General features: G+C 45.3%; 1 protein-coding gene across 2 annotated transcripts in view; it reads left to right on the top strand.

Moving 5' to 3' along the window:
• The window catches only part of LOC121857692 (solute carrier organic anion transporter family member 1C1-like), a 73,900-nt gene that overhangs the window by 24,754 nt on the left and 29,633 nt on the right, over positions 1–19,513 (top strand). For both annotated transcript variants that reach the window (XM_042353770.1, XM_042353771.1), the window contains exons 3-9: positions 7,994–8,163; positions 8,610–8,825; positions 9,145–9,251; positions 9,980–10,073; positions 10,678–10,818; positions 11,076–11,258; positions 11,759–11,923. In XM_042353770.1, coding sequence (XP_042209704.1) covers positions 7,994–8,163; positions 8,610–8,825; positions 9,145–9,251; positions 9,980–10,073; positions 10,678–10,818; positions 11,076–11,258; positions 11,759–11,923 — 1,076 coding nt within the window. The remainder of the gene's footprint in view (positions 1–7,993; positions 8,164–8,609; positions 8,826–9,144; positions 9,252–9,979; positions 10,074–10,677; positions 10,819–11,075; positions 11,259–11,758; positions 11,924–19,513) is intronic.

Here is a 19,513-nt window from a genome sequence, read left to right as displayed (position 1 = left end):
GCAGCAGATGTCGTGTCATTACCGCACTTGATGACAACCGGCCAACCAGAGAGACGGTCGACGATAACAAGGAAGGACTTTCTTGGCACAGAGAAAAAGTCGGGTGGGGTTGTCGTCACTCATGAAGGGTTCCTGCTGCTGGCTGGGTTGTAATACTTGGCAGGGCTCACACGCACGGACAACATTGGAGATGTCGGAGTCGATGCCGGGCCAGAACACAGTCTGTCGTGCACGTCGTTTGGTGGCCTCAGCTCCATGGTGACTGTCGTGAAGGCGAGCCAAGACGTGGGGACGTGAGGCAGCAGGGACAACTACACATGCTCCGTACAGAACAAGGTCTCCGTCGCAGTAGAGTTCATCGCGGAGTTTCCAATACGGGAGCAGGGTGTTGTGAAGGTCGTAGCGAATGCTAGGAAATCCATTCCTCACACACTCAACGAGTCGGACGTAGGAAGGGTCATCTCGGGCCGCTGTTCGAAGGTCCTCCATTGCCTTGTCGTCATCTGTTGACAGGTCCGAACGAAGGGATTGGACGGCGTGTAGAGTGACCACAGTCCTGAGGGAAAGAGCGAGGTCGGCGTCGAGCACATGGTCTCCTGGAGTAGGGCGGCTGACAGGAGAGCGGGATAAGGCATCAGGGATGCAGAGCTCCTTTCCAGCACGCCACACTGCTGTAAAGATGTACGCCGAGAGCTTCTCTTTCAGACGCTGGAGGCGAGGGTTCTCAACGGCGTCCAGCGTGTAGTGGTTGAGGATCGGAACAAGCGGGCGATGGTCGGTCACTAGGTGAAAGTGTTGCAGGCCTATGAGGTAAAACCTGCAATTGGACATCGCCCAAACCACAGCCAACAGCTCCAACTCAATAGTGGCGTAGCGCGTCTCGGTGTCAGAGAGGAAACGCGAGCCACACTGGACGAGCCGGAACTGCCCTCCACCATGATCCTGCAATAGGGCGTATCCCACGCCGTACAAGCGTGAGGCATCTGTCTGCAGAACCGTCGGCAAGGCTGGGTCAAACGTGGCGAGGACAGGTGGACTAGACAGGGCCTGTTTCACTTGCTGGAAGGCCTTGTCGTGGTCGGGGATCCACAGGAATGTCCTCTTGGGGCTCATCAGGGGGCGAAGTGGTTGGGCAGCTGCGGAGATGCCCGGCGAAAACTCTGCTAACTGGTTGACGAGACCGATGAAGGACCTCAAGTCAGTGAGGTTAGCAGGGGTGGGAAAATCCGTGATGGCGCGGACCTTCTCCGGGTCAGCTGCAATACCATTCCCTGAAAGGGTGTACCCACAAAAGTCAACTGAAGAGCTGGCCAGAACAAACTTGTCGGCATTTAGGGTAATGCAGTGCTTCCGGCACCTGTTGAGTACCTCGTAGATACGGCAGAGGTGATCCATATAATCCTCATCGTACACGAGTATGTCGTCGACCACTTTCACGCAGTTTGCTAGACCTTGTAGAGCCATATCACCTCGAAGACAGAAAGCGTCTCCTGTAGCGGCGAATCCCATGGGGCCACGGCAATAACTGTAACATCCATGCGGGGTGATGAAAGTTGTGAGTGGTCGGTCTTCTTCAGCAAGCTCTATCTGCCAGTATCCACACAGGGCGTCCATCGTCGTGAAGAAGCGCGCCTTCGGGTTCACACTGCGTATAGCTGCAAAGGGCGTGGGACGAGACACCTGGCTGTTGAGCTTGGAGAGGTCAGTGGTGATCCGAACACCACCTTTAGGTTTTGCGACGACAACCATAGGGTGACACCATGGAGACGGGTCATCGCCGGTTGGTGCAATAATTTCTTGGGCGACCATGGAGTCCAGCTCGTTTTTGACCGCCTCGCGGATGGCCAGGGGGACCAGTCGAGGGGTGTAGATAGCGAAGGGCTTCACGTCGTCCCTCAGGTGGATCCTCATCGGGGGGCCTACCATCTTCTTGAGAGGCTTGGATTCCAGAGCGGACTTGGTCACCAGAACGTCGCTGAATTCCTTCAGGAAGTACTTCCGAGCATCCGAAGGAGAGGTGTCACTGGCAAGAGGCAGGGGTAGGGCGGCAGCAGGGTCATTGCTGCTCCCTTCTTGTACCCTGTTGGCGTGTTTTACCTTGAGAATAGGTTTGGGGAAGCCCTGGGAGATGATGGCCAACTCTTGACAATGTCTGTAGGACAGCAAAGGAGTCGGGACACCGTTATGCACATCAATCCAGGCTTGACACGACCTGTTGCCAAAGGTGACTTGTGCTTGGAGTGAACCTAGGGCTGGGGCCATCTGTGAACCATCTGCCGTGAAGCGGAGATCCTTGGGTGGTGGTCCTAGATCACTTGGAGAGAGCCCCAAGCATTGCAAATGCTGGGGACCGATGACTGTAGCATCAGCGCCGGTGTCGGGCAACATCTGAAGACGGGATGACACACTACCGTAGGTCACGATGACACTGATGTACTGGGGGACTTTGGTCCTGGGAGGCGAGGAGGAGCACACATTCCTAATATGGCTCGAGCGTTGTCCAGGGTCGTCATGCCTCTGATTGGAAGACTGCGGGCGGCCCTCACTGGTGGAAGGGCACTGAAGCTTCCGCCGACGCTGTCCCATGGGTTTGTTGGTAAGGCAACACTTGTCGTAGTGGCCCAAACGACCGCACACATTGCACTGGACGCGTTTGGCTGGACACCGTACTGTGAGTGGCCCTTACAGTCACAACTGTTGCAGGTAGACTCAGCAGCTGGACACACCTGTGTTCCACGACCGCACACATTGCACTGGACGCGTTTGGCTGGGCACCGTACTGTGAGTGAACAGTGGCCCTTACAGTCACAACTGTTGCAGGTAGACTCAGCAGCTGGACACACCTGTGTTCCATGCTGCTTGCCACAGTTGTTACTAAATGAACCGGGCGTGGGCGTGGTGGGCGAAAGCGTTGGAGTAGACTTCTTGTCCTTCTTGTACCGGGACACAGCGCGCACAGCTGTAGGGGGAGCTCGGATGGCAGAGGTGGCACACCTGGCAGCCTCAAAGGAGCGACATATCGTCAACACATCCTTAAGAGAAGAGGAAGAGTCGAGGGAGGTGAGGCGTTGGACAAGCTCCTCGTCCTTAACACCCATCAGGATCACCTGCTTCAACTGGGTCTCTTCGCACTGCTGGTGGTTACCTAGGCATATATCTACCTCTTCTGAGGCTCTCTTGAGTCGTACATAAAAGGCATCGAAAGTCTCGCCCTCCATCTGTCTGCAGCTAAACAATTCCCTCCTGCATAGAGCTTCATTCCGCTGCCCTTTGATATGCCATTGTAGAATGTCCAGTACCTCCTCTACAGACAAAGAAGAGGTCGGAGGTACCTGCAACGTATGTTCCAAGACACGCTGAGTTTCCAAGGACATGCACATATGCAGCTGAATAAGTTGTTTAGGCTGTGACAAGCTCTGGAGATCCACCATTGTAGTATAATCAGTCCACTGTTGCCGCCATTCACGAAAGGTCTGGAAATTCACATCAGGCTTCAAGATGGGTGGTGTTTGAGCAGCCGCTTTAGGTGGGGCTGGTGGGCTTGAAGAAAGCGTTGATGAGGTATCTGAACCAGTCAGTACCGAGGCAGTGTTAGAGCCAGGGGCTTGGTTAACAGCGAGGCGAGATATCAAAGCTTCAAACCGTGCACTGTCTTCCAATCTCCGTTGGTGGTCTCTCTCTGCCTCTGCTTGCCTTCTTTCTTCATTCTCCACAAGTCTGTTAGCTTCATCCTCGCACCTTTCATTCCTCATGAACTTCATTAAAGCAATTATCTCTGGAGACAACGCTGAATATCGAGGTGAAGGGCTGCGCGATGTGGTGGGAGCTGGAGCGTCCTGTCCCGCTTGGTCATCCATCTCTGCCGAGCTGTCATCCGACTGACTCATCCGGGCGTTGGCTCCACGACTGCGTACGGCACGAGACATAATAACTTATCTGTGTACTGTGTCTCAAATCAATGTTGACCGGTCAGCCCGTCGTATCAACAAGATCTGAGACAAAAAAATAATTAAATGCACAGATAAGTAGATTATATATATAAAATATATATAAAGGAATGGCTGCAGTCAGTGTGTTCGTACGTGTGTGTGTGTGTGTGCGCGCCTCTCGGGCGGGCCAGGCAGGCTGTGAGGGGGTGGAGGGGGCGACTCGCGTCAGTTACCCTCCAGGCTTCGCGAGGGGAGGCGTACTCAAGTCTACTCCTTGCAAATGCCCAGAACATGCCTTTTACCTTGGGAATCCTTTAGAACAAGGTCACACAGTTATAACACTAAACACACAATGCACTAAACACTTCACAGAAAATCACTGTCACAGACACTGCTCAAAGTTGCTATAAATTCTTGGAGGAGACGGCCACTAGCGGCGGTTGACACAGAGAAGGGGTACATAAGCCGGTCTTCCCACAAACTCCACACTTTCACTTGTATAATTATCCAGTAAAATGACACACTGCGCCATGTACGTGTTCTGGGTATCAAGTTCTATCTACAGGAGCGAACACAAACACCTGTAGAGTTTCGTAGGTTCTATTTACTGGATAAACAGATATGTACACAAGGGAGGTAGCGCTCCTTACTCTGTATGGGGGTCAACTGGTCTCTAGGCGACATGTGGTGAGTGATACATTAGCAGCTTCCATATGTCGCCAGGCACATTAATTAAGCGTGTGGGACATGGTAAATACATTGCCACACGCTGCTAGCTAGGCTGAATAAATAGTGTATACAAATGGAGCACATACATAATATACATACAGCATACATAATATACATACAACACCCACCTGTGTTAACATTATCCGAGGTCCCTTTACTGTATTCATTTTTTCTCTCTCGCACTTCCATAATTACTTTTAAAAGAATTTTGAGTGAAAATAGTTCTTAGTGTTTTCAAGGATAGAGTATGTATGTTTAAATATGGCCTGAAGTTTGTATTAAGTATAAACAGTGGTGAAAACTAAGTACAGTGCCAAGGAATGTTCAACCATGTGCTTGAAAGTAAAATCCAACAACAACAATCCATTAGATTAAAATATATACAGTATATATTTTTTTTTTACCTTACGGCCACTCAATCTATAGGTGGCCATGCTAAAGTAAGGAGGCCAGTGGAACGGGCTTATTTGTGGGCTAGTACTGTTATCACTTCCACAGTTTATGTTAGTAGACTGTTCCATAGGTCTACCACTCTCTGCAAATTAGTGTTTCCTTATAATTGTCCTACATGACATCTTGATGAGCTTGAAGTTGTGCCCTTTCATGTTGGTGCAAGTGACATGACAAATTATTGGCCTGGGTTTAAGTTTTCCATCCCTTTCAAAATTTTTAGTGTCTCAGTATTATGGTTTCTCTTGATATTTATCCTCTGGGGTATCCATTGGCCATTTAGGCCTTATTGCAATAGAAAAAAAATCACAAAAGTAGATTAACATCAGAGTGTGGGTGCTTATCAAGTGGGCCCGGTCGTGTCTTGGTCAGAATATACGTAACTACCATCTTCAAGCCTCAGGTCCAATACTTCTACTCGTGTTTCTAACTTTGACTTTGCGTTGCGGTAAAACGCCTTTGGATTTGACTTGATCTCGCTTGCAATCAGCCTCTGGAACTCCTCTCCTCTTCTACACTCTGACTTTGCTTGGTTCCTGGATCTGGCATACATCCTCCTGTCCTGCTCATTTTTTACCTAACCTACATTTTGAATTTGTTTTTGTTTTTTCTTCTTAATTTTGTCGACCGCTACATGGTTCATGTGTAGTGATCTCCTTGTATTTTAGAGGCACTGGGTTTGATCTTGGGTATATATTTATCACTCAAATGGTTCACTTTACTGGCTATGATATTCAGCATAGTGTCTGCATTCTTATAACTTAGTGAGTCAGGCCAGTGGATACCCCTTATCCTGTTGTAATTTCCATTGTAATATTTTAACCTTGGCCTGGTTTTGTCATGAACCAAGGAACAGTTAAATCTAAAGGACAACATTATGGGGTGGCTGGTGCCAACGGAGGTTAGGTGTTCCAGCTTGGCCACCATACCCTCCTCGTTTGTTATGATGATGTCCAGTGGCTTGTGTGTTTGCTCCCCTCTGTAATGAGTCGGGTCTTTAACATGTTGGAACAAAAAATTACCTCTCGGAGTTTCTACAAAAAGAGTATCAGGATTATTTAAGTCATTTGGCATAGATAAAGTCCCCCCATGACAAGGAGGTGGCTAGGGTTGAGCACCATTGTGTTGTCTGTTAAGGTTATTAAGGTCCTTTGGTTTAATAAGCTACTATAAGGTAATCTGTAGATTCACCCGACAATAAGTAAGTCTCCCCTTTAATTTAATTTTACACCTCTTTAATTCTTCAAAAACATCCTCTCCCTGTACCCTCACCTGGCTGGCTCTAAGGTCTTGCCTAGCATAGATAACCACACCCCTCCTGCAAGTTGCTTGAGAAAGGTTCGTAAATGAGTCATATCCGTCTATACTGAACTCACATTCCTCCAAGTCATTTCTACTGTTCTTGTACAACAGTTCTACAACACCTGCTATATCAGGTTGATGTACTTTCATTAGTGTTTCAAACACAAGTGCCCAGAAAAATTCCGGTGATAAGAAAATTCATCTCAATGCCCATAAATCTCGCAAAAGCAGAACCATTCTGCATCAATTATTCCAGCTAACAGGGAGATTACTTATACAGTATAGTGTGTCAGTATCGTTGAGAACTCTGTTATAACACACATCATAAAAGAGAACGTTTCTTCTCTTCCAGTTCTCCATCATCTCCCTTCTGTACTGATGTACCCTATGGTGTTGTTTCTCTGGGTCCTGATATGCCCCACAGTGCTAGTCCCTTTCTTTTAGCCCTACAATGTCCTATGGCTTCCTCTGCCCCATGAGATCCCTTCTCCCAGCCAAAATGTGCCCCATGATTTACTTTTGCTCTTTTCTTTTATTCTCTTCACCACTGATTGGCTCTTTAGCCACTTGGTTGGTCGGTCACGTCTCTGTTACGCACTGTTGGCAAATACTGGGCATGCACTGGCTCCTGAATGCATCTGAACCTGCTCCAATGTTGGTCAAGTCTGATCATGAAAGAGCTCACACTCAGTGCCATCACAACACTGGCAGATTGCTCCAAGAGTTCACAATTCACACTCCGAAAAAATTCGCCCTCACAGTTTTCGAGACTTGCGGCTTCTTCGACCTTGAATTTTGACCCCTTGTGGGGCGGTCATCCACCAGCTCCAGGTATGAACACTCGATTGAGTAGTGCTCTTAGAGATGTTTATACACCTCAATTGGGTCACCCCTTGCCCGTCTGTAGTATAAGCTAGACAGTTACAGGCGCTTCAATCTCTCAGGGTAGTTCAGGTGCCGAAGAGCAGGCACCAGTCAGGTGGCTCTCCTTTGGACATTTTCAATCAACTGACAGTCCCTAGCATATTTTGGGAACCAGACCGGGTGACAGTACTCCAGGCCTGGAAGCACCTCACTCTTGAAGATTGTTACGAGGGACGGACCGTCTAGATATCTGTACGACCTACTTATAAGACCTGATAGTTTAGTTGCTTGATTGACCTTCTCACAATGGCCCCAAAACTTCAGTTCATTGTTAACATACACACCCAAGTCCTTTTTACATTTAATCTGTTAATGAAGTTTCTTTGTCCGGTTGGGGCATATAGTACACCTCCTTACCATTGGTATGACCCAGGTGCATTCTCTTACACTTCGTGACATTGAATCTTAGCGGCCATTTCTTCGACCACTCTTGAAGCTCACAGAGATCTTTCTGGAGCTCCACGCTGTCTGTTTGGTTCTTAATTTCTCTAAATAACTTGGTATTGTCCGCAAACATTTGTATGGAGGAGTGTATAGCTTCTGGCATGTCATTTATGAAACAAACAACGGGCCCAATACACTACCCTGTGGTACCCCGCTTGTCAGCCCCAATATACCCCATGGTTTCCTCTGCCCTGACCTGCCCCATGATGCTGCAGGTGTGGACTTGGAACCGTGAGGGGTGGGACGCTACAGAAGTTGGCTACCCCCGTCACCTACCTGGTCATCTCAAGTGTGGTGGCTCTGGTACAAGGTATCTTCTATACCTACGCTAATGCCACTCTCTCCACCGTTGAGAAGCGCTTCAGACTACCCAGCAAGATTTCAGGTGAGACCACGTAGAAGGAAGAAACACATACAATTACCTGAAAGAGGAAACTTGTAGAATTTCATGAAGGAGGGAACCTGTAGAGTCACCTGAATGAGCAAACATGTTTCTGGGAGGACAAAATCATCATTGAAACAAAAACATACAGTACTTGGGAAAACATTTTACCTGGATGGATAAAAAACATACCTTTAGGAACAGGAGACATGTTTATAGGGACAAAAACTTAATTAAGGAGATAAAATTTGACTTGTATGGACAAAATCATGGTTGTATCCTGTAGAAACAAAGAAAATAAATAGGCAGAGCCAAAAATGTATTGATAAATTAGCATGAAGGACAATGTGTTCTTGGTAATGCTTGACAAATTAGCCTCCACTTCATTACATTGTTTTTTACTTTAGTGCCCACACAGACTTTGCTCCACTATTTTCCTCTTGCCACAGGTCTAGTGACGACAGGGAATGATGTAATACAGCTGGTGTTGGCGTTACACATCAGCTTCTTAGCGGGACGGGGTCACCGTCCCCGCTGGCTGGCCCTGAGTATGTTGTGTGCTGCCCTGGGCTGTCTCCTCGCTGCCATCCCTCACTTCATCTTCGGTGCTGGTGATTTGGTCTCCTTGCAGCAGGATAATACCAATAGTACCCACCCACCTAGCAGTGAGTTAGTGCCAATCAATACTAAAGTGAGCTGGGAAACAGGTTTATGAATACTGGACACACAATTGCCTGTACACTATAAGTAACCAGAGGGTTTTCGTACAGCAATATGTTATAATACACTTGATACTGTGAATATATAGTAGTAGGTATTAATAGTGAGTTATAATGCCAATGCATATAAAATATAACTACCATACTCTAGGTTTATTTTACGTTACACCCATTTTCTCTCTCTCTCGCTCTCATAGTTTTGTTATAGGGGATTTTTATTTTGTTATATCTTAGTTATATTGTCATCAACGTCTTGCATTTCCAGAGGAGTTGTGTGGCTTTTCGGACAACTCGACCTCATCCTGTGAGACTGACATGGCAGCCATCGGAGCAGAACAATACACTGTAGTTACTCTCCAACTCCTCTCTCAGGTGAACCTTCATCACCCCCCACCAACCCAACACCACCCTTACATCACCCCAACACCACTTGACACCACCCTAAAACTACCTTACATCTCCCCCTCACACCACCCCAACACCACCCTTACATCACTCCAACACCACCCCAACACCACTTGACACCACCCTAAAACTACCTTACATCTCACCCTCACACTACCCCATCACCACCTGACACCACCCCAACATTACCTCACATCACTCCAATGCTACCTTACATCTCCTCAACACTACCTCACACCTCCCTAACACCACCTCACACCTCCCTAACACCACCTCACACCTCCCTAACACCACCTCACCTCCCTAACACCACCTCACACCTCCCTAAAACCACCTCACACCACCCTAACACCACCTCACACCTCCCTAACACCACCTCACACCTCCCTAACGCCACCTCGCACCTCCCTAACGCCACCTCACATATCCCCAACACCACCTCGCACCTCCCTAACGCCACCTCACATATCCCCAACACCACCTCAGCATATATCATTATTATTATTATTATTTAAAAACATTACTCCTTGGGAGTTTCTTGTTTCAAGTCTGTGGAGTATAATTGATGACTCACACTGAAAGTAACTGACTTTCTCTCATTGTTAATGTTCATCATGACTACGGTATATGGTGCTCCATATTGTTAAGATATATGAGGAGCTCTTAGTGATATACTGTATTGTGGTATGTGACAGATGCTGGCAGGGTTTGCATCACTAATGTACTACACTATTGGCTACACCTACCTTGATGAGGCTGTCAGTAAGAAGAGGGTCCCTATTTTCTTGGGTCAGTAGTCTTGGTTTTTGCTTTAATGTTTAATGTGTTTGTGCTCTCCTTCGTGGAACTAACTCATGTGATTGTGGTCAATCAGATGTTTCTGAAACATGCTTCAAACTCATCCATCTATAATGATCATTGTTAGTCACTTGTGTTCAGAGCATGTTTCTAACTTGTTCATTTCATAGTCGGTCAACTGTATTTAGAACTTACCTCCTTCTCACCTAACTAATTGTGTAAACTTCCTCTATTTTTGTAATCAATTAGTGTAAGCATGTCTCTGTTATTTTTAATCAGATACATTTACAGGTGCTTCTAAGTTTTTTCTGCTTGCTGTATAAAATATGCTCACAATATATATTTATATTTTATTTTTGGTGATCAGCTGTTTAAAACATGCCTCTAACATGTCTTTTATTATATTAATCAACTGTGTTTACAACTTGGCTCTAAGGTTTTCTTTCATTTTGATTAATGGTGATGATTAATCAGCAGTGTTTAGAACATTACTAAAGGTTGGATTTTAATCAGTGTTTAGGTCTTTGTGCTTAAATTTTATTTTGATTAAGTAGCTATATTTAGAATATGAGTAATTTATTTTTTTATTAATCAGCTGTGTCTGGGAGTATGAGGATCCTGGGCCCAGTCTGTGGGTACTCCCTGGCATCATGGGCTCTGTCCCACTGGGTGACTCCCTCACTCACCCCTGACCTCCACCCCAGGCATCCTAGGTGGGTTGGGGCCTGGTGGATAGGTAAGTGGATCAGTCCGTCAATAAATGGGTGAATGGGAATATTTGATAAATGATATATTGTGTCGATCATTTATGCTTTTAGATTTTTTTTCTTCTTCTCTGCATCATCTTTAACGCTTTCACTAATGGGATGCCATTTAAACAAAATTATATGACTAATGCCAGACAATTTTATTCAGCACAGAGAGACCCCCATGCACAAAGGGTTAAATATATGAAAAGAATGAAAACCTCAACCTTACCTGCTTCCTTTCTAGGCTATCTGGTAATTGGCTCCTCCCTGCTAGTGATCACCTGGTCCCTAGTACTCATGCCACGCACACTACCAGGGGCAAGGCGGAGAGCACTTGTTGAACTGAAAACTGCCGCTGAGAAGGGCAAGGAGGCTCTCCAAGCATTTGCCGAGACTCTTCGACCTGCTCAGTCCAAAGGCTATAAAGGTATTAACCTAACCCATCCTAATCTAATTTTATCAAAGTTGACATAACCAAATCTAACCCCAGAAGGTTGTATTAGGAGGAATGATCATCAAGTGAAATAAGCAGGGGTGTCTAATCTTCAGGTAATTCAGATTAGATTTTACATTAAGTGTGAGAATATGTATCATTTGGGACTAGAATATTAATATCTCTAGATTTTGAGGATGTTAATTCCTCCCTGTTGACGGCCTCCCCAGTTTCGACACCTATTTTTCATTTCTGCCATTTATCAGCTTATTGGCCATCTGGACACTTGGTCTGTTCCTTGTTACAACCTTCATTTTCCAGTGTTAGGACTGGAGGAACACTGGAATACCCAGAGAAAACCTGTTATGTTTGGATGATTTCATCTTGTCAATCCCCATTCTGTACTATAATGGCTTAACCTTCCCTCACACATAATTGCTCCACCTTTCCCCTTGATACATTCATTCTCCATCTTCCTCTGACATTTCCTACAGGTATGTGTGGCAGCCTGCGGCGGCTGTTGACCAACAAGGTGTTCATCCTGATCACCTTCAACCAGGTATTCTTCTGGTTTGCTTTCTTTGGCTACATCACTTTCAAGCCCAAGTTTCTTGAGCACCAGTTCAAGATGTCAGCAGCAAAGGCCAACCAGTATATTGGTAACTATTATGCTTTTTGCCCTTAAGTCTGTGGCTGTCTGTGTTTATCTCAGAAATACCCAACAGGAATGTTCTTGGAGTGACAATCCCCATAAAGAGGTCTTGGAGACAAGACAAACTCATGTAATATTTTTAACAAAATAACCTGGCCATGCCTATAAGCATTTTATTCTTAATCATGTTTACTTACAAAAACAAACTTCCCAGGTGTTTATGATCAAAATCTCTTCATTATTCACATGATTTTCATAAACATGGTTGTAAGCTGAAGAGCTCATTGTGTTAATGCTGCCATTGATGAATGGGTTAGGAAAAACGTAGTTCTGATTTGAGTTCTTTCAAACATTCTTCTTGTGTGTGTACTCATATATGCTGTGATTCTTGTACAGTAATTGTTATGTATATGTACTGTATGTGTAGGGCTTAACATTGTACTATGCCCCAGACAGTCATGTGTAGCCATTGTACTGTACTGCACACATCATGATCACCCTTAACTCTCTTCATTCATATTACAGTTGCATACCATTCAAATTCACCGTGTTTGTAGAGGGTCACAGAAAACGGTAAACTTTTGGAAGGAGTGTCTCACATGCTATATGTTATTTTATACGAATTGTACTAATGTACGGGCTTATCATATTAAGTGTATGTACTGATAGTATTAAGGAGAACTCAAGGTATTTATAGTATGACTGGGAAAGTCCAATTGATACAGTCTAGTGTACTACAGTAGGCTCTCGCCAATAACGTCTAATAGGTGCCTGAAAAACACCGTTATTAGCGAAAACGTTATTTGTGTGACATTAAAATACATGTAAAAAGGGTTTATTGGTGCTGCCGCCCCAAGAATTTCACCCATTTTTTCCCCTTTGTAGCCCTGCCTAACACTTTTAGTGAGCTGAAATAAAAAGATTTGTTATTCAATCATCAGAATAAAGAATTTGAGTAATATAACACTTACCTTGGGGGAGTTTTTGAGGTGCTTGGTGTGATGATTGTTCCGAGGCTGGGGCATGGAGGCTACTGCGTCGAACCTCCGCCCACATCCCTGGCCCCATCTCTGTCCCCGTCCCCATGCTGGCCTCTCGCACCCGGTTCACCCACTTCCGCTAACGCTTCATCAAACTCCGGGCATTCACTCGCTCATTGTACTGCTTCTGGTACTGTATTTTCTTGAAATAGATTCTAAAACTCCAATCACTTGCTCCCTTTCACCTGATTCACTCTCAATGTCTTGGATCATCTCTTGAAGGCTGGTAAAGACACCTAATAAGAGTGACAGCTTCTGTGTCGTCACTTTCCTCTGCTCGGTCTCCCCTGCATCACTCGCTGCATCACCACTCTCACCACCTTCTTCATCCTCCAGGAGATCCTCGACGTCATTTGTGTTATCTTTTTGCATCGGTTCTTCTAAATCTTCCCGAGTCACTTCTTGAAATCCTGGGGCTGGGATACTGCGGACGGTTTCCAACACTTGGTTCATTAGCTCTGTTGGCTGCTGTTTCTCCGTCTCGGCAGACTTGAGTTGTGGCAGGAGTGCCAACCAGGCATGCCTAACGGTTGCTTTCGTAGTACAGTATTTCCCCAGGCTTTTACAAAGAAATTGACTGCCTGGTGAATGTTATAATTTTTCCAGAAGGCAGTAACAGTCATTGTGGAGGTTGAAGGTATGCCAGGAGGAGGAGTGGAGGCGGAGGCTGTGAGTGAGCCAGGTGGAGTAGCGGAGGCGGAGGGTGTGTGAGTCAGGTTGAGCAGCGGAGGCGGAGGGTGTGAGTGAGCCAGGCGGAGCAGCGGAGGCGGCGAGGGGAGGACCCTCCTCCTCGCTACTGCTCACAGTTTCAGCAATTTCCTTCACTTCTTCTTGCTTATTAGTTCCTTCCTCATCTTGTCATGAACATATTTGTAGTACAGCAACTTTACATCCGCTATGATTTCTTGGTCTAGTGGCTGTATTTTGGAGGTTGTATTTGGCCGTAGAAACACAACCTCAACGCTTGGGTGATGTCCTACTAGAAATCGTGCATGACTGGGGGCATTGTCTAGAAAGAGCACCACTTTGAAGGCTACATTCTTCTTCCGGCAGTATTCTTTGGCATCCTTAACAAAACAATCATCAAACCACTTCTTTGATAACTCCGTGGACATGTAGCCTTTATTTGTCTTTTCCCAGTAGACATTCAGTTTGGACATATCACATCCCTTGTAAGCTCTTGGTCTTTTATATTTGTAGATCACCAGAGGCTTCATGAGGCAGTCACCTGAAGCATTACAGGTTAGGAGGACACTAAAGCGATCCTTTGCCATTTTCACACCTTTTGCCTGTTTTTCTTTCTTAGAGATAAATGTTACTTTAGGGGAATTTTTCCAAAACAACTCGGTCTCGTGACAGTTAAAAATCTGATCCAGGGTATAACCTCCCTCTTGAATGATTTGATTGGCAATTTCAGGGAAGGAATCTGCAGCCGTTAAGTCAGCAGACGAAGCCTCACCCCGATACTTTGCATACTTTGTGCCACTTCTAATCTTAAACTTATGCAGCCACCCTACTGAGGCATTGAAAGGAGGGGGAGACTTAATGTCTTTCATTCTACAAGCTAACCATTTCACAAGAAAATGCTCTGTTATTACTATCAACCTGTTTCTATCACTTTTATCATTCATAGCTCGCCTCGCATTTCCATCACTACCGAAATATTTCTTAGCCAGCGCAATACTCTTCTTGGTCTCCTCTAGGTTCCTCTTAATATTTCGCACTGTAGACTCAGGACAGTTCAATTTCCTCACTGTTATCGCCGCTGGCTTATAAATGCTGGTGTCAGTTGTTGACTATCGCTGCCTTCCCCGAACAAACTTTGGATCTCTCAGAGCCCCCCACACGGCCTGTTGCCTCGTGAGATGTGGCGGCTGGGGAGGGAGTGTTCGGATAAAGAGTTCCTGATTCTGCTGGATGTAAAGTTTAAAGGGACGTGGCTCTCATGACACAGATCTCCCTCTAGTGATGCCCCCCCCACGTGACCTGTGACCTTGCCAGATGCGGCGGGGTGTTTACCGCCAGCATCAGTGCTGGCACCCCAGGAGTGTTATCAGTACTGGCGAGTGAGTATTGGCGTGTGAGTGCTGGCGTTTGCTGCCCTACCCTAACAAAGATTGGGGGGTGGGCGGTGTTTACGGAGAAGAGGTCCTCATTCTGCTAAATGAATGGTTTAAAGGGTGGCGTGGCCGCCTGGACTCCAGGAGATCGCTCGCTCGAGTGATGCTGTGAGAATCAGCCCTCGAGTGATGCTGTAAGGAGCAGCCTTCTGCTCGCACTGATAAACACCACACAATCTTGTCCAAGAATTTGTGCTGAGACAATTTACACAGTACTGTTGTCTCTTGGAAAACCATACTGATCTGCATTGACCCGCACTTGTAAGTACAGCCTAAGTGAAGACATAACCCTCGGTACTGAAATATTGTTGACTAATTACGTCTACTCGTTTCTGCCGAACTTGGAGTAATAAGACAATGCAGAATGAAGCAAAGCTAAGATTAATAGAGTTATAAACTTTGTATCATGTCACTATGCTCAATAATCAATTATAATTAAGACAAATTGTGTGAGACTAACGAATTATGTATAAGATAGATCACCATGTAATACTAATGAACGCCTTGTTCTCTGCAGGTTTTGGCCACATCAATAAATATTGAATGCGTCAACAGGCGGGTTTCAATCATTCCCTTTGACTTGCCCGTCACCTGAACGTCCTTATTTCCAAGGCGTTTATATTCACAATATCAATGTTCCTTGCACCATTTTCAATGAGCTCAACAATCTGTTCTTTATCCTTGACCGAGTAGGCTCGATTCTTGTAACTTTGTCTCTTAGCTTTGGGGTCTTTTTCTCATTCACTTTAAAAGTTCCCGGGCATTTGGGTGGCAAATCACTCCATCCACCACCTCCCCTAGCCCCCACAGGCAAAAACGCAGAAGCCATTGTTGATCACCGACCCTAGCAACCACTGGTTATAGAGGCGAAAATCTCACACATGGGCGCAGCGCTGTATTCCACGGAGCGTGTGTGAGAGTGAGGCGGAGCGGACAACATGGCAGCAAACAAACGCTATCGTTGATGCGCCCGGACGCTTCCCGCGAAATCTCCGTTATTCAAGAGATTCCAAACGCTATTATTGAAAATGGGTATCTATTGTAACTTACCTTTCTTGTTGAAAACGTTATTGTGGAAATCGTTATTGGCGGTGTTGGAAGGTCACCGTATTTACGTCTGTACGATTACCGAACCTAGCTACCTTAGGTATCAAATGAAAATATAGTCTTTATCGACTTACGAGGATTCCGTCCCTACTACCAGGTCGTAAGTCAAATTGGTCGTAAGTCGAAAAGGCGAAAATAATACATAGAAATTTGAAAATGAAATACAGTACAGTAAAAGTAATCAATAATGGAAAATGAATAAAGTGTTACTGTGCACTTACCTTTAATGTAGTCATCTGAATGCACACGGGGCCTCAATACTTATTTAATTAAGCATGGAGACTACATTAATTGGATGAAGCAGAGGAGGAGACAGGGCTGGGTGGGTCATCAATGTCGCTTTCTTCAGACAGGTTTATGTACTGTGGAAACTTGCTTGTTGAAGGTATTGGATCATCTTTAGGGAGTGAAGAGGCAGCAGTGGGGAGACTTCTTAAAAAATATGTCCAATTTAGACTGCACAGTTTGCCTTTTCTTTTCATTGTAAATCTCCCTGTAGCAAGCAAGTGCATCTTGCATCAGTCTGTCAACTTTTGCAAAATGCTCAACATTTTGATCCATTTCTTCAAACATTTGCATCCCCTTATTAATGGTAGGAAATGCCTCTGCCATTTGTTTCACTGAAAACTTTTTGGGGGGTGCAGGTTCCTCTTTTCCATTTTGTCTCTCTTCTTCCTCTGCAATTATCTGTGCATCCAGTTCAATAAGATCCTCGTCACTTAGCTCTTCTGCTACACTTTCCACCAACTGCTCAACATCTTCATTATCAATTTCTAATTCCAGCTGTTTACCCATCTGCACTATCTTGTTACTAATCTCAGAAATTGCTTCATCTTCATTAAATCCTTTGAAACTGTTCACATATCTTTTCAGGACCTTCTTCGATATTCCATTCATGCACTGACCTGTAACCTCATCCCATGCTGCAGCTATGTTCTTTGTACATTGCAAAATGTTGTAGTCCTTCCAAAACTCTCTTGAGCATTTTCTCACCTTCAGTAGCAGCAATAACCTGAAAGAAGGTCATACGTAAATAATACGCTTTAAAAGCAGCAATAGCACCTTGATCCATGGGTTGGATGATAGAGGTAGTGTTAGGTGTAAGGTAGACTACCTTAACATCAGGATGCAGGTCGTCCAGGTGTGGTGGGTGTCCCGGAGCATTATCTAAAATTAATAAAATCTTGAACGCAAACAGTGCTAGGGTCATCCATGCTTTCTTATTACTGCGATAAAACACTGGCAGTGTGTGCTTGCTGACATTTTTAAAAGCCCTTGGGTTCTCTGAATGACATATCCCCCCAACAGAAGTGTGATTCGGTCCTTGAATGCCTTGAATCCCGGCATGTTTTTCGCCTCTTTGTGGATGTATGTCCGTTCTGGCATGCGCTTCCAGAATAAGCCAGTTTCATCCACATTAAATATTTGCTCAGGCAAATAATTTCCCTCCACGATGACAAGATCTAGCTCCTCCTTAAAAGCTTCAGCGGCACCCACATCAGCACTTGCTGCCTCTCCACTCACCTTTACACTGTGCAAATTATAACGTTTCTTAAACCTTTGGAACCACCCATGACTTGCTGTGAAGTTTTGGTTGCACTCATCTCCTGCCTGCTCTTTCAGGCTTTCGAAAAGGCTTCTTGCCTTAGCCTGTATGGTTAGAAGGCTTAAGGGTACATGCTTTTGCAGCTGATCTTCCATCCACATCACAAGTAATTTCTCCATCTCATGAAGAGGACCTTGTCTTTTTTCCGTTATTATTGTTCCCTTTATAGGTGCTGATCCTTTCACTACCTCACGAAATTCGTTCCTTGTCCTTCAAAATTTTTTATATCGTCATGTGAGAGAAGCCAAGGTCGCGTGATATGGTTGCTACCATTTTTCTATTTTCATATTGCATTATTATTTTCATTTTCATCTCAGAAGTAATTGACTGCCTCTTTTTCTTCTCAGCACCACGAGAACTCTCACTTTTACGCTTGCCAGCCATTTTAAAGGGAATTACAAACGAAAATTTTGTCAGTACTCAGTGCGATCACTAACAACAACAACAACGACGGCCAAACACCAACTGAGCGGGCTACGGCATGGATGCTATACACTACGAGGTGGCCCAGCCCAAGCTGTCATACGGCGTCACATTACAACCAAACGTCGGGACTCGAAAATACGTGATGTGAAAAATATTTTTTACGACCATGGCGGTCTTATGTCCGGGTTGTCATAAGTCGAATATGTCGTAAGTCGAGGAGAGACTGTATAAGGACAATGATCTGGAAAAAGGATAAATGTTTCAGTCATATGTGAAGTGTTGGGGTTGACCCAGAAACTATACTTCAAAGGTTATATCGTGTGTACCTCAGTATGAACTTAATACACATCGTTACCCCATGTGACGAATAACCACCATAAGTGCGATGATTAGAAAACCTTATGAATGTGTTGAACAATTGCGAAGTGTGGGGGAATGAATACTTGGAGGTTTAAGTGAAGGAGATACCCAAGCCAAGAACCAAGGCTTTTCTATGTTTGTTGGGGTTAACCCGGCTACAGTTTTGAGTTAATGATATAACTCAATTAATTTCCCCAAGAACTGGCAAACCAGACACTTACTTTAGTATGTAATTTAGAATTAAGGCATGTAATGATAAGGCATAAAGTCACAATATATAAGAAAGAGTATATGTGAGGACTAGAATAATGTCAAGGATAAAATTAAAAATAGATATTCATAGGCCTAGCTCAGGGTGGGACGCCAAGCGTGGCTCTCAGTCGGGCATCGCTTCTCACCCAAACCGGTCAGTACCCTAACACTCATGATACCCCACAGTATTTATAGAGGCCTATCTAGCAGTATATGTACATCTTAATACCTTGCCTAATGTTATAAAGTGAATTAATATAGTGGTAATAGTGTGTGGTGATATAAAAGCCTCTCAGGCATTATTCTCAGTCGAGCATCGCTTCTCACCCAAGCAGCAGGTGCATGCCGAGAGCGTAGGTAGAGTCCCCAGTGAGATCGGAGGAATGCTCGGCCCAGCCACCATCGCCCTACTTTGAGGCACTCACGTGTTACTATGGGGAACGATGCTGGCCACCATTCAGTCTCCCTTAAGGCCCCTGGACATCCCACATATCAACATCCAGGACAGAAGACAATGATTGTCTTATATGAGATACTTCGCGGTTGCCACTTAAGCGACCCCATGATACCGGACGCTGGGTTAGTCCTGGTGTGATTACCGGGGAAATATCCCATCTACCTAGCAAGAGTAGAGTGTCAGCGGGGTACTGATCATGTGTACCTTGGCGCTACAAGGAAGATTGGTG

This window comes from Homarus americanus, unplaced genomic scaffold (assembly GCF_018991925.1).
Source record: "Homarus americanus isolate GMGI-L3 unplaced genomic scaffold, GMGI_Hamer_2.0 scaffold16712, whole genome shotgun sequence".
Lineage (NCBI taxonomy): Eukaryota > Metazoa > Arthropoda > Malacostraca > Decapoda > Nephropidae > Homarus > Homarus americanus.
The sequence above is the reverse complement of the archived record's forward strand: the minus strand, read 5'-3'. Positions and strand labels throughout refer to the sequence as shown.